At 39.3% G+C, this 15,294-nt stretch overlaps 3 protein-coding genes and 1 pseudogene across 4 annotated transcripts; 2 read left to right on the top strand and 2 right to left on the bottom strand.

Moving 5' to 3' along the window:
• LOC18784566 (ABC transporter G family member 4) lies at positions 660-3,456 on the bottom strand. Its single transcript, XM_007221044.2, has one exon. It carries the CDS (start codon positions 2,662-2,664, stop codon positions 829-831), a length of 1,836 nt encoding a protein of 611 aa, XP_007221106.2. The 5' UTR covers positions 2,665-3,456; the 3' UTR covers positions 660-828.
• LOC18787641 (late embryogenesis abundant protein At1g64065) lies at positions 5,288-6,169 on the top strand. The gene has a single exon (XM_007219097.2). It carries the CDS (start codon positions 5,409-5,411, stop codon positions 5,976-5,978), a length of 570 nt encoding a protein of 189 aa, XP_007219159.1. The 5' UTR covers positions 5,288-5,408; the 3' UTR covers positions 5,979-6,169.
• Positions 7,557-8,641, top strand: LOC18785708 (annotated as a pseudogene).
• Positions 12,189-14,195, bottom strand: LOC18785674 (probable membrane-associated kinase regulator 5). 2 transcript variants are annotated; one of them, XM_007218078.2, is made up of 3 exons: positions 12,927-14,184; positions 12,759-12,818; positions 12,189-12,661 (listed from the first exon to the last, which is right to left on the bottom strand). In XM_007218078.2, exons 1-3 carry the CDS (start codon positions 13,906-13,908, stop codon positions 12,573-12,575), a joined length of 1,131 nt encoding a protein of 376 aa, XP_007218140.1. In that variant the 5' UTR covers positions 13,909-14,184; the 3' UTR covers positions 12,189-12,572. The 2 variants fall into 2 exon arrangements, with proteins under 2 accessions (XP_007218140.1, XP_020412089.1); XM_020556500.1 differs by lacking the exon at positions 12,189-12,661 and having other exon boundaries at positions 12,759-12,846; positions 12,927-14,195.

The raw sequence follows: 15,294 nt of genomic DNA on the forward strand, positions 1-15,294 counted from the left end.
AAGAATGAGCCGAGTTGAGGGTCACGGGTAACAACAAATTATTATGAAAAATTATGGAAGAGCAACCCGTGATTGAGGATATGGCACTGATTAAAGAGTGTGGGAGCAACCAAACAAACTCTCCTTTGTCATGCATTTCAACTTTTTCAACTTCACCACCCGACAAAACCCTCTCTCTCTCTCTCTATCTCTCTCTCTCTTTCTCAATATCAGAACAGAATATATGTTTAACGCTGAGACGACCTTGGATTCTTCCCTCTCACGGTCTCACTGCACTGCGTCTGCGTGTATCATTTTGCTCTCAAGGAAAGGGACCCGTGACTCAAATTGTGGGGTCTGATTACATTATTGCACTGATTTCTATCCACACAACACAAACACACCTGCGTCCCAACCCCACCAATCAGCATGTACCAGTTCGTCATCTCACTCTCAAGTTCTCAACTCAATTAATAGTACGTACGCCTCCCAATCCATCAAATTCCATTTCAACTTTTTGCATGTGATGTGTTTGATTTAGAGCTCAATCTTCAATTCACACAATAATACTTACTCACAGACTGAGACAGGGACAGCTATATATATATATATTATCTGCATCAAGTGAATTAACAAGACTAGAGGACCACAACTTCGCTTTGGATTTGGAGGCGCATGCAAAACATGAAGAAACGAGTTTTAACTTTCAAAATATACAAATTCAGATCAGAGGATATATAATATATATGTACACATTACAACAACAAAGAATCAAATCAAGTGTTCGTCGCATTGAACATCCTTACATATTTCATTTCGTATTTATTCAAATCAAACATGTACATGAATCTACTTGTTTGATCTTGAGACCCTTCTGATCAAAACCATCAAACAAAGCACACGATACAACACAAAGAACCCAATCAAGATGTAGATGTTGCTCCACCTCTGCCTCTCATGCAGCCCTCTCTTCTGCAACACATCGCCTCCCGTCACCATGCACTCTCTGTTATTACCATTATTCTCTTCGTACCATATCAAACACCTTGACACAAGGCAGCCATACTCATTGATTAAGAGGGCGTCGAGGGCATACTTGTACATGGAAAAGAAGTGCATGAAGAGCCAGTACTTGGGCATGTTGTCTTTCGAGATGAAGTAGCCAGAGAAGAGAAAAAACCCACCTAAAAGTATCGTCACCAGTGAAGTCCCGGCAATGTAGTTGGGTGCCAGAGAACTCAAGAACAGCACGAACGAGTTCGCCATTAGAACTATGACCCATATGACCAGAACAAAATAAGCAAACGCTTGCCAAGACGCACAAAGACCCACCAAGAAATAGACCGAGACAGAGTAGATGATCGCGATTGCGAGCAAGTAAGGCAGGAAAACCAGAGTGTTTGCGATTAGATAGGAGGAAAGCCTGTAAATCCCACCAGACGTTTCTCTTAGGAGGATCGGCCTTTCGTTGATGAAGATTGGGAGGGTTTCGGTTGTGGAGGAAAGCAGGAAAGTGAGCGTGAAAGCGAAGAGACCAAACCTCTTCTCGATGCCCTGCTTGTCGAACCCAATGTTGATGTAAATGGTTCCTAAAACCAGACCCACAAGAAGAGCCTCCAAGGTGTTTGTTAAAAGAAGCTGTCTTGTTCTGTAAATGATTTTCCAAAACCGGTTGTAAAGAGCCAAAACCTCTTGGATTCGAGAGCTTTTGTATCTCATGACTTGTCTGGTTTCCTGATTAACTTGATCAGAATTATGAGGATTAGCTGTAGAACTAGGAATATCAGGAGGTGATGATGGTGCAGATGTAATGGGTTTTAAGGCAGGGAGGCGGTTGAGAATTTCCATGGTGTATTCTAAGGCATTGAGTTGTGGAGGGACTGTGAAGCCGTTGGAGAGCAAAAAACCTTCAAGAGAAGAGAGTGTTCCATGGTGCACAACTGTCCCTTTGGACAGCAAGAGGATTTTATCAATGGCTGAGAGGATTTTGTTGCTGGGTTGGTGAATAGACAAAACCACAGTGCGGTGACGCGAGGTGCAAATGGATTTGAGGGTCTGGATTACGTTGAAAGCAGAGGTGCTGTCAAGACCCGAGGTGGGTTCGTCAAGAAGTAGCACGGCAGGGTCATGGAGAAGGCTCAGGCCTATTGAAACACGTCTACGTTCACCGCCAGACAGGCCATGGCCAAGGCGTGTGTTGGCCAAATGCGTAAGCCTGAGCTCATTGAGCAGAGAGGCGACAACGTCTGCAATGTTTGTTGCGCTGGAATTGGGAACCAGGAGGCTTGCGGCGAAAGCAAAGGTTTCGAAGACGGTGAGGAGCGGAAGGCATGCATCGTGCTGAGGGACGTAGGCAGAGAGTTTGCGGAATGAGGAAGGGTTGATAGGGGAAGAATTGAGGAGGAGAGCGCCGCCTGTGGGCGACGTTCGAGAGGCTAGGATGTCAAGAAGAGTGGACTTTCCCGCGCCGCTGGGGCCAACAATGGCGAGGATTTCGGAGGGGTAGGCGGTGAGGGAGATGTCTTTGAGGATGTAAGTGGGTGTGGGGGCGGTGCATGGCTTGAAGAGGAAGTGAAATGGGGAGAATGTGGTGGTGGCTGTGGTTGATTTGGTGTAGGAGATGGAAAAGGCTGTTAATTCGTAGGTTTTGGAGGGTGGTAGGGGTGCTGGTGCGTCTGCTTCCATGGAGTTTTAGGTGGGGGAGAGAGAGAGAGAGAGAGAGAGAGAGAGAGAGAGAGAGAGAGAGAAGTTGGAGAGTTGAAGTGGTGAAGAGGGAGAGATGCATGTAGTGGAGATATGATATTGGTTTCCTTCCCTATGAGTTTGGTTCATAAAGCTGGCGGAGGACTATAAGTTAAAAAGGTGTGAATAAATTAAGTAATTTTGGGGATTGAAAACATTTATTAGAGCTTATTATCTAACACAAACCAAGACAAAACCTTATTATGCAAGAATCATCTAAGGGACCTATTTGGCTTTATAGTATTTTTTTCTTCTTAATATATACAAGCTCCTCAACTTGTCATTTTATTAATACAATTGTTTTTTAGCCACTCTGTGACTTGACTGTGGCTTATATACATCAATGGCTACTGTTAGTTCGCCGTGGTTAGGCAAATTGTGGCCTTAGCCCCTTTTTCTAGTAGTTGTGATTGTAATTGAAATCTTATTCTCATCACTATTGATCTCCAGCTCTACGAACAATTCAATGGACGATTTATCTATACTCCAAAAGTTTTTTTAAAAAAAAAGAAAAAAAGAAAAAGAAAAGGTAAATTAAAAAATTTGTCAAAGATGATGATCATTGTTTCAGACCTAGTACCTTCAGGGTTGACGGAGTAAGATCACACCTTGATGTACTTGAAATCAGTAGCATACAATTTTCCAGCTCAATAGACAGTAAGAAACAATGGGAAAAAGAAAAGGGAAACTGCAAGTAGCTAGAAGAAATTGGGTGGGGGCATATGCAGTTGTGAAAGTAGAGTTGGTAAATTGGGCAATGTGTGTGTTGGTTGAACAAAAACAAAAGCAAAAGCAAAAGCAAAAGCAAAAGCAATTATAATTTAAAATTGGGGGAAATTAATGAAGTTAAAAGATATTGAAAAGGGATTCTCTTGTTGTAATTCACGAGTCTGCTACTGTGCTCTTCTGTCTGTCATATGCTTTTGTCTTAGAACCCTTCACTTCACGACATGCTTTGCATTCGTCCGTGACCAAATCCCTTCCTACACTACACACGATGATGCATTTGCAGATTTACTTATTATTTTTTGCTTCATGCATAAGGCTTCATTTTATTTTTTTTTGTTTTTTCGTCAACGAGGCTTCATATTTGATATAAACACCATAGGCCATACATGACGATAACCAGGACAATCTGCGTTGCTGCCTGCATCATGCATGTCACCAACTTCAAATGTTTTTTTTTTTTTTCTTTTTCAGTTTTTCTGTTTTCAAGTACTGACTAACATTTATTTGAAATTAATAATCCGCATTAAATATCTTTTTTAGATTATTCCGAGTTTATGTGTTTAGAACTGGTGCATTTAGACCTTCCTTCCTAATACAAATTTGTATTAATGATTTAATATTTCTCAAAAGTCTGTCAATGTCAATTAAGTAGCGTAACTAATACTAAATTACTAATCAGAGTCGGCCAGAAAGCGAAAGCACATGAGCAAAAGGCATCAGAATATGTACGAGAGAAACCCATGCAGATGCAAGCCCGTTTGCAAATGAGCTTTTACATCAGGAAGCCTCAAATTAGGTTAGCATAAGGCTATTATGGTAAATATGGTCTGATGGCCCGTACGTCTTTCTTACTTTTTATTTTGTTTGGGTTTAGTGTTAAAACTTCATGACAGACGAATGATCATAAATTTGCAAGCAAGCACAGCACTAGTATACTTGTGGGGGGGTCAACTTTCAGTTCAGTTCAGATCATCACTTTGAAAACCCGCAAGACGCACGTCCTTAGAATAATTATATTTATCATAATCAAAACATTTATTTACGCGTCTTGGATCTGAAGAAACAAAGACCCAATGGTGTATTCATGATACTTGATTAATCTCATGAAGCTTAGCCCCTAAGACCAGCCACCCAAAGGCCAAATTAGATCATCACACATACATACAGATACAGTGAGATAACAATTAAAAATGACTGAAAATAACTACTAGGCTTTTAGTCTTTTTACACTCAAAAGTCATTCTCCATATAAGTGCTTTTTGGCTTATTCATAATCACTCCCAAACGAGCCCTTAAATATTTTAATTAGCTAGCGTGTACTCAACTACATTATATAAGTTTTTCATGAATTAAATATTATCCAGTTGATGATTTTGATGGATAATTTTGGTACAGAAGACAACTCAGTTGATCCTAGAACATTAATTTACATGAAATTGAGAATACGCTTGTCTTCCCCAACAAACTGCGAAAATTTCAAACTTGAGCTACTCAATTTCGTATCCTCGTATTTGTTTGCCCTACATCATGGCTTCTGCATGAAATATTCTATGTGACATATTTGTGATGGAAATTTCAAACCAATTTCTTTCATCTCTCCCTCACAACTTCACAAGTCACACCCACCACCCTCAGCTCAGCTGATCCTTACTCAATTCTGAGTCAACTCATCCGATTCTTATCAACTTACTTACTATGTAAATGTTACCAGTTTAAAACATTAGATCCTAACGGCTAAACATCTTTATAAAAGATGAAACACATTAAAGGCAACTAGCATGTATATGTAGGGCCAGCACCCAAAACTATAGTCAAATTCTTATAAATAACACTTTCCTTCTAGCTAGCACTACCCACCCACCCACACATATTCAAACAAAAAGAAACGCTTCTTGTTTCCTATTATTCTAAATCCGACCCAGAAAAGGAAATCAAAGCCTTGGCGATCATCAAGAACCATGACAAGGGGCAACGAAGATTCGCGGAGGAAGAGAAACAGATGCTTCCTCTACATCGCTGCCGGGATCATATTACAAACCATAATCATAGTTCTGTTTGTGGTTTTCGTCATGCGTATCAAAACTCCCAAAGTCCGTTTAGACTCGGTTGCTGTCGACTCACTCACCGCCAACTCTAGCCCGTCCTCTCCTTCCTTTAAGGTTCAAATCAATGCTTTGGTTACCGTCAAGAACAAAAACTTTGGGCACTACAAGTTCGAGGGCAGCAAGGTCACTTTCTCGTACAAAGGCACTGCGGTCGGGGAGGGCACTATTGCCAAGGCTAAAGCCAAAGCTAAAAGGACAAAGAAGATTAACGTGACGGTGTCGTTGAACTCGAACAAGGTTTCAAGCCACTCTCAGTTGAGTAGCGATCTGAGTTCTGGGAATTTGACTTTGACTGCCTACGCCAAGCTGGATGGGAAGGTGCATCTCTTCAAGGTCATCAAGAAGAAGAAGTCGGCTAACTTGAACTGCACCGTACATGTTGATACTAAGGCCAAAGTTGTCCACGTTTTGACTTGCAAGTGAATCAATATAGTCCTTCTTCTTGTTGTTTTTTGTTTTGTTTTGTGTAATTTTAATTTCATTTTTATGGATTTAAACTTTGAGGTTTATTGGTTGTTGTTGAATATAATATTTCATGGAGGGGCAGCTAGCATATGTTAAGGCTTTATTGTATTGAAATGAAAATCTATCAAAGCCACATTACCATGTAACGTTAACATCAAATGGCCCACCGGCAGAGATGTGTGTATGAATATTGTCGCACTCGCACAGAAAAGGTTATTCCTCAGCCTAAAGCTTACGCTACAGGAACAGGAGCAAAATTCATTTCATTTTTACAATCATAGCCAGCCTTAAGAGACGTCTACATTCAATCAAATGCATACATATATCACAAGATAAAAGAGAGGATTTTCTTCTAAAATTTAAATGTCTCTTGGTGAAGTAATACTGTTTCTGGGTTCCATAGATACATCTGAATTTTGGAGAGGTCAGCAGCCCTACTATTATCTCTTTAGTTTTGTATGGGCCTAACCCATAATTTTGGAGTGAAAGCAATTAAGTCAAGCTTTCTGATGATGCGTAACACATTCTATGTGACGGATTTAAGAAATACTTTTTCTGTAAGGCATTCAAATACATTAAGGCTTTTATTATTTGTTGTTGGTTTGAAATATGATGAGCCCTTTTCTTTTCCCGGGTCACCAAAATATGATGAAAAAAGTTAATGATATGTTATGTCAAACTAGCTGGCCACCATGTAGGCATGTATACCTTTGCTTGCTCATCACCTCAAGCATCTTCATGATAAACCCCCTCCTGCTTCACCCCAAAACTCCGACTTTAAAATCTGAGCCCAATATCCAAATGGACTGGAAACCGATTGTCTCGGCCCAAAACTTTCACCAACCCATAAAATTAAAATGCTCTACCGCACTCTCATAAACTCGGAACAAATGGGAAGTTGACGTAATTTCACCTCAAGTTGGGGTTATGACTTGTTCATACCGTCCCTACAGAGATGAAGAATTTGTCGTTGAACTTGTACGGATACAGAAGACCAAAACACGAGTTTCAACCCTCTCTTTTTTTTCTTTTTTTTTTAATTTAAAAAAAAAAATTAAGTAAGGGAGGCAAAGCCCCAAGAAACAGACTACACAAATTGATATAAACAGGCTAATATTCTAGAATGAACAATTCCAAGCAGAACAACCCTCATTTTTTAAACGCGTCGCGAATGAAGCCTTTTCAATTGAAGGAGGCTTAGGCTATCTTAGCCGCCTTTGGGATAATAATATTCCTTCTTTTTTTTAATAGCTAAGCTTCCTTTCATGGATGAGTTTAACCAACTCTTCTCTTATAAAACGCGTAAATTTCCTACTTTTGACCTTTGCGGGTGTCAAACTCTCTATCAACGCGCCTAAATATAATAATACTTGGAACAGCTATGGTGACAATTAATAATAAACAAAAATTATACAGTTAAAAAAAATAAATTTATATCCTCGTGTAATTTGATTAGGCCGTGACCGGCATCCTCGTGATCTATAGAAGGTTCTGCAACTATTAGGACAAGTACAATTTTGGTTGAAAAGTATTTACGGTGCACGTCGCCATAAAAATATGCCTGAAAAGTCAAAGTTCGAAGCCGGCTTCCGTGTTTGGGACAAGAAAAATACAAGAAACAAGACCTTGCTGAAAACTTTGTCAAAATAAGTGAACTCTCAATCCTCCTCCTCCTAACCACTTCGAAATATCTACTATTCTGATCTTAGCATATATCTATAAATACTTGCTCAAACCGCAAACCCACCAAAAGAAAAAGAAAAAACTTCGTGCAGCTAGAAGTTGAAAGAAATTAAAATGGCAGCTGAGAACGAAGCAACATCACCCTACCCTTTGGTCCCGGCAAACGGCTACATCCGGAGCGATCATGAATCTGCAGTGACAGCAGACCCCGCAGAGCTCAAAAGAAAGAGGCGCATGAGGTGCCTATTACGTTACTGTCTTTGCCGTGTTCCAAGTCATAGTCATAACAGTCTTTGCACTCACTGTTATGAAAATCAAAAGTCCAAAATTCCGAGTTCGATCGGCCTCCTTCAGTGACTTTGAGGTTGGCAACGGCACCAGCCCTTCATTTAACTTGGACATGGACGTTAAGTTTGGGGTGAAGAACACCAACTTTGGACACTTCAACTACGAAGATGGCATCGTCGAATTTGAGTACAGAGGCACCAGAATTGGGCAGGTGAATGTGTACGAGGCCAGAGCCAGAGCTCGATCGACCAGAAAGGTGGCGGACTCACTGGAGCTCACTTCAAATGGCTTGTCTGCCAACTCTCAGTCTCAGTTGGCAAGTGATATTAGCTCTGGGATAATTCCAATTACCTCCGCGTCCAAATTGGATGGGAAAATACATCTGATGAAGGTGATCAAGAAGAAGAAGTTTGCTCACATGAATTGCACCATGGAAATTGTTCTTGCAACGCAGTCGGTCCAAAATATTGTCTGCAAGTGATCATAATATTAATCTGTGTATAATATTTTATTTTTTATTTTTTAAATGCCTATTCTTGTTATTATATTTATTTTGTGAGCTACGGACATATTGTATGTGGATGTGGTCTCTAATAATTAATGTGCCTGTGCAAAATTCTGTTGAATATTGAATAATGTTTGGGGTGTAATAATCTTGGGGTCCATTAAGGGTTTAGGCTGTCATGGTATAAACCACGTACACGAACACGAACACGAACACCATTAAAGGATGACTGCAGGTGAGATCTCTAACATTAGATGTCAAGGTTTGGGAACCTACAATTGTGTACTTATTTCGCAACTTGGGTAATGCTTATACTTGAGAATGAAAGGTAAGAATTTATTTATATTCTGAAAGAAGAAAAAGTTATTGTTGATTTCCACATTGAAGTTTACGTGTGGAAGCTTAAAAGAAATGTAATCGAAGATGTTCTTTTATGGGTTTCAGTTTCTATTAATTCCACACCAGAAACTTGAATGCTAAGTGTAAGATGTTGAAACCCTAATTATGAAGAATGTCTACATGCATGATCTTTCAAGTACTTTTAGTCTACAATTAAAAATAATGATTCATTAAAGACAGATTATTTAATCCCGTCCTAACTGTCGGATTTATCCAAGTAATGTGCTTTGTGGTATTAGAAGTCATGTGTATTGCTGTGGAATTCATGCCGGATGTAAATCTTTTGCAGAGCGGATGGCTCAAAGCTCACCAGGGCTTCAATTACAGAACAAGGTCCCGACGAGTATAGCCGCACGGCTATACTTGTCAGTTCAAAGCGTCTGGCTGCGCGGCTGTGTATAATCTTTTATCTTTTATTTTTTTAAATGCCTATTCTTGTTATCATATTTATTTTGTGAGCTACAGACATCTTGTTTCTACATAGAGTAATGCTACACTTAACACATTTTTATCCCACATTTATATATCACATGATGTGGCATGTCCATATCATATGCCACATCAATTAAATCAATGAAGTATATTTTAATTAAGAAAATTAGAAAAACAAATAATGGAATAAATCATAAAAGAAAAGAAAATGTTAAATAATTTTAATTGATGTGGTTGTCCACCTTAGTTGCCACATAAAATGATATGAAAATATGATATACAAATATTATAAGAGTAGCGTTATTCTTCTACTACATATTGTATGTGGTCTCTAATTAATGTGCCTGTGTAAAATTCTTGTAATTAGTGGTTTTTTACATGTTGAATAATATTGAATTGGATATAATGTTTGGGCATGGACTGAAGTAGGCCCATAACTCAGACCAAAAAGAAGCCTGTCCATCACACCTCTCCATTGGAGTCTACTAATCTTGGGGTCCATTAAGGGTTTGGGCTGTCATGGTATAACCCACGTACACGAACACGAACACGAATACGAATACAAGTACATATATGCTATTGATACGCTGGGGAGTTTAACATATTGTATAAACATTTCGGAAAGCTTGGCGGATGATTGGGACAGATCCAATGAACTGGAGAGGTGCAAAGAAAATCTAATTCCAATCTTAATGTTTCCTAAGAATGTTGTTTTGCCCCAAAAAGAAAGCTATAATTGGAAAATGAGCTCACATGATAGAAGACACGATGCATATGACATAACGAAAACGCAATATTTGTGACCACCAGACACAATATCAGTGGAGGAAACAGAGCAGATCTATGGACCTCGGATGAAAATATGATGTCGGGTGTTTGTTTGCGTAGTGTTACTTGGTGCATTGCATTCATCTACTAATAATTAAATCACATTTCTTGAGTGTAACAATTAAACGAAATCCTGTCGTTTTACTGCTCCAATCCAACTGGTGCAAATGCAATGAACAGTAACCTTTGCCTCGACTTTCAACCCTTTTCTGTTCTGGTTTTGGAGTAACTTGTTGAAGAAAAATAAAATGCCCACCCAAATAATTAATCATAAACATCATTCATTCCGAGTATCTTGTCTCAACCAACCCTTAAGCAATCTGAAGAGTGAGAACCGAGAGCTGTGTTCATGTGTTATGCTGTATTATGTTCAAAAACTGGACATTAACCTCATAGATTATAACTTTATTATTTGTTAATCTTATAAACTAAACCATCATTTTAGTAATCTCTCGTAATTATGTGTTCACTGATCAGTCAAAATACCAAAAGAACCAGCTACTGTTTATAATCCTGTTGAAAAAAAATATTACAAGACAAAGATTTAACCTCTTTTTGGCACATGCATGTTGCTTTGGGATTTTTCTGAGTGGAATAAGTTTGGTGAGTTGAAGACAACTCAACACACAGAGATTTTGGTCTGAAAACTGATGTGATATGAATGTATGAATGATAGTGGGCCTGCTGCTGCTGCCGCTCACGAGACTTGGCTTGTGACTTTAAAAATCGAGCACCTCTTTATCTTGGCTGGTCTTTCTTAATTGTGAAGTTGAAACTTACCCCATTGCATTTGCATTGCAGCTCTACCTTGTTCTTGTTGTCTAGTCTGTGTGGTGTCGTTTGTCTTTTTCACATGGTGCAATGCAAATGGGGTTTCTTTGTCAGCTCTGCAATGTGGTTCACCGTGAAGTTTGCATTGGTGTCTGAAATGGGCCACAATTTTTCTGGCATTTCTTGTCATCATCATCATGTGTTAGAACTTAGAGAAGTGCACTGCATGCCCTGCTAATCCTTCCATTGATTTATAATATATCATTTTCATATGCAATTTTATATCCAAAATTCGTACACAAGCTTACATCTGCTTTCATATTCCTCTTCCTCTTTTTGGGACATTTGATATTACACAAGTATTACTTTTGTTTTCATTTATGACTAAAAACAAACAGTAACTTCTAAGTTTTCCATTTCAAATTTGAAACTTGGAATCTCCAAACTGCCCAAAAACGGACGTCCTTCTTTGGAGAAAAACTTAGTTGCATATGTCCGACCAATAACACTATGACACGCGCTCTTGCTATATCCATAGCATGGAAGTCTTTCTCCCTTCCTTCCCTGGAAGGAAGAACATTATGCTGGTCGGTCAGAGAGAAGAGGAGGGGCAGTTAGTGTCAATAAAAAGTTTTGAGTGACATCCATGTTATTATGTCAAAAGTGATGGGAGGCCAGCGCAATTAAAAGAGAAAATAAACATTTATGAATTTATTTATAGTAGTTCCCCTGCTGCAACAAGCAGTCAAAATTGAATTGAATCTCCAACGAACCAAAATCAGATGGGATGGGTTGGACAGAGAGACTGGGAGAGCATCTGCCACTCTGAATGCTTTTTCGCTTTGGAACGAAATCAGTTTTTAATAAAAGCAAATAAAATGCTTCTTTTACAATTCAAAAAGTACTTTATAAAAGCAAGAATGCTGTCGGAATGAAATTAACCAGTACATATGCAGGTTGTTGGTCATAATAAATCCTCCCTCAAAAACCCTACACAAATATGAAAAACCATTGCCAAAAACGCTGTGTGGGAAGCTATTAATTTAAAGGTCACCACACCACACCACCAAAAATTGATTTCCATCAGCCAGTTTTTATGAGTTGCATTAGAAAAAGGGAACTAGGAGGATTGATACAATACAAGCATCTGACTGACCTGATTAATATTCCGGCTTCTGTCATTTTCTCCTGGAAAGTGGAACCTCAAAGAAAATGAAAGATGCAGAACCTGTTGAGTCAAATCAATCTGTGAATGCAGAAAATAATGTCACATACGGTTTGATTGATTTATACAGATTTCTCCCATACATTCAAAGGCAACATGATGCTATGCCGCTTGAGAGCAGAGACAAGGGCACACTGATAGATACACAAAACCACAAAAAGATATCATATCGGAGTTTTTCTTCAGTTTTTCATAATGACCCATCACTTTACAGACAACAACAGGTGAACCTATGGTTTCACTGGTCTCATCATACATAGCTGAAGCTAAAATATCAAAAATAACCCTCTACCCTAGCTCAAATTTTCTTTTTTCCTTTGTTTTTACAGAAGCACGTAGAACACACAAAAAGAACAGAGCCCTCATCATCCGGTTCTGTTTTTCCCCGCGTTTTCTCTCTCAAAAATCAATTAACAAAGCTTCAAATTTCAGCACAAACCCCTTCCTCAATGGAGCTTCTCGCTGATCTGTCGTGGGATTCACTTGCAAACCGTGATAACAGAGAAGAATCTGCAAGAAATGTGAAAATTTTGGTTATAATCAAAAGCAAATTTGGAGATTGGAATTTGATATTCACTTGATTTGCTAAAAAGAGAGTGATTTATACCAGTAGAGTACGAGTTCATGGATGAAGAATCACTGGCTGACCTTGATAACGAGGAAGAATCTGAAACCAAATTAATTGTTGAACTTAACTGATCCAAAAAGTAAGCTTCAAAATCAAATAAATTTCACTAATTTAAAACAAACTAAAGTAATTTTTCATTCTCAGTACCTCTAGAATTGAATGATCTCTTGCAATGTAGAATGGCACTCTGAATCCCATCATGCTGCAGCAACAGAGAATCGTCTCTCCGTTTCACCTGTGGCGCCCCTGCCATCGTCGTGGCCGATTTGCTCTTCCCCAAGTTCTTACAAACAACTCTAATTCCGGCAGGAATATTCCCCTGCTTCTCCTTCTTGGGCGAACACATAGATAATACCGGCATAGCAGGAGAACAATTCGGCGATGACATTGGAATATTACCAGAAGGCTTCACCTTCTCACTGCACTTTTTGGAAACCTTCATATAAAGTGGCTTGATTAGGTTCAGGTACTTTTGTATCATATCTTTCGAGAATCGCTCTGTTTTGGAGTCTTCTGAGCTCTGGTTCTGTTGCCTGCTTCCGTTCCTCCTGGAACTGTTTTCTCTGGTGAGCTTAGAAGGGTTTTGATGTTCTTCAGTATTGAGAAGTTTCACACCGAAGAGGTTGCCTTCTTTGCTTTTCTGCTTCTGGGTCTCCATCAAAACTTTGGACTCTGCTTCCCCTGTTTTCTTTGCTGTTGTTTTTGTTGCTTTGGGCTTCTTCAACATGAAAGCTCCAAACTTTGGAGCCGACTTAAGGAGAGCAATTGGGGACTGAGGCTTGAAAATGGGCTCAATGGGGAGGATTTTCCTTTTGGAAATTGGATCAGAAGGCGACAGAGAAAGGGGCGATTTGGAAAGACAGGGTTCGGTACAGCCGGCTTTTTTGGCTGAGTTGTTTGATTTTGGAATGGAATCAAGCCTGTTACTTTCCTGCTGGGTTGCATCATCTGTGCAAGCCTTGTTTGTGTCGTTTTTGTTCATGATATGGAAACTTAATTCCAAGTCGAAGAATGAGTCTTCTTCTTCTTCTTCTTCAACCTCATGGTCTGTTTCAACTAAAGGACTTGGAACTGCAATGGTGGAGGCATTGTTGGGTTTCCAGAACTTGAGGAAATGGAGAGTTTCCATGGTGCAGGGAAAGAGAGAGACAGAGAGGCTTAAGCGATAAGGGATTTGGTTAATGCAGGGTTTTGATGGGTTTTATACCAGAAAGTAGTGAGAGAGGAGCAGAGGGTAACGTGAGGATATGAGTGAAATAAAGAGAGCTTTAATAAAATTTCGCTTCGTTTTATGGTGGTGGTTGCGTTTGCAGCATCGAAAGTGGTGTTCGGGGGAAACACAGAGAGAGAGAGAGAGAGAGAGAGAGAGAGGCAGCAAAGCTTTTCTTTTGCTTTTGAGAGAGAGAGAATACTTTTCTTTTTGTTTTGTAGGTTGGCTGTTTTCATTTACATGACTCTGATTACGTGGTTCTAAAAGTATACACCATCTAGACTTATTTAGACTATGGGATGGTCTATGAAACGTTTCAGAATTCAGAGCTGTGAGCTACGTATACAACAAGAAGAGCATGATATAATATACGTATTCTCTTTGCAAATGCAGATTTTCAGACTTTGCTGATGAATCGATGCAGAGGTTTTCTTTGCTTTCAATTCTTGGCCCCACGCCCGGTCCCCTTACGCTCCTGCATACTTTGAACTTTGAATTTGCATAATTTTCAACCAGAACGTTGGTCTTTGTTACGCACAAGTGGACTGCAATTTCCATCTGTACTTTGCCAAGTCAAATTCTATTTCTACATTTTATTGTTTTCTTCTTGGAATTGTTATTAAAATAAAGTTTCATGAAGATAAACTCACAGTTGTGATGGAAGTTATAAATGGATTGGTCAAATGATGTTTTTTTCTTTCTAGTAAAAAAGAAAAGCTAACAGATTGGTTAAATGATCTTTTATATCTTTTTGCATCTTTAGGAGGAGGAGCGCGTGATAGTGAATGGATGATTTCATATGGTGTAGTTCCCAATCTAGTTCTGCTTGTGCAATTGATTTTGGGCATGGAGTAGAGAAGACATAAGGATGGTGACGAGAAACTTCCAAAAAGAATAGATAAAGAGAATGAAAAATGAAAGAGAAAAGGCCAAAAAGAAAAAAGAGGGGAGCAAAAGCAACCAAAGTTACCCAACGTAGGGTTATGTTACATAAGATATTACACATTTATGCAGGAGAGAGAGAGAAAGAGTCTTAAAAAGATCTGATAAGTCAGAGAATTGGGTTCTTTACAAGGCAAGGCATTGGTGCAGCTGGGGCACGCTTCTTCTGTTGCTCAGGGGAAGGGACCCCTCCCTCTCCTCTCCCTACCTTTAAAGAGAAGAGAGGTCCAAAGGCTTTAATTTTCCTTGATGGCCGAAGCAAGCGGGTCTTAAGTCTTTGCAGTAAAAGGTTTGACTTGTAAACTTGGGTTTGTGTGGTCTTGGCCCTTCTTTTGAATGCATACAATGCAGCTGGCCTTCTGC

The sequence above is a fragment of the Prunus persica genome, chromosome G2 (genome assembly GCF_000346465.2).
Source record: "Prunus persica cultivar Lovell chromosome G2, Prunus_persica_NCBIv2, whole genome shotgun sequence".
Lineage (NCBI taxonomy): Eukaryota > Viridiplantae > Streptophyta > Magnoliopsida > Rosales > Rosaceae > Prunus > Prunus persica.

What these genes read in the sequence shown, in the direction of transcription:
- LOC18784566 (XM_007221044.2), bottom strand. Translation starts at nt 2,664, where the DNA reads ATGGAAGCAGACGCACCAGCACCCCTACCACCCTCCAAAACCTACGAA.
- LOC18787641 (XM_007219097.2), top strand. Translation starts at nt 5,409, where the DNA reads ATGACAAGGGGCAACGAAGATTCGCGGAGGAAGAGAAACAGATGCTTC.
- LOC18785674 (XM_007218078.2), bottom strand. Translation starts at nt 13,908, where the DNA reads ATGGAAACTCTCCATTTCCTCAAGTTCTGGAAACCCAACAATGCCTCC. An exon ending in GAGATCATTCAATTCTAGAG is followed by an intron (nt 12,819 to 12,926) that starts GTACTGAGAATG and finishes ATTTGGTTTCAG; the next exon opens with ATTCTTCCTCGTTATCAAGG. An exon ending in CATGAACTCGTACTCTACTG is followed by an intron (nt 12,662 to 12,758) that starts GTATAAATCACT and finishes CATTTCTTGCAG; the next exon opens with ATTCTTCTCTGTTATCACGG.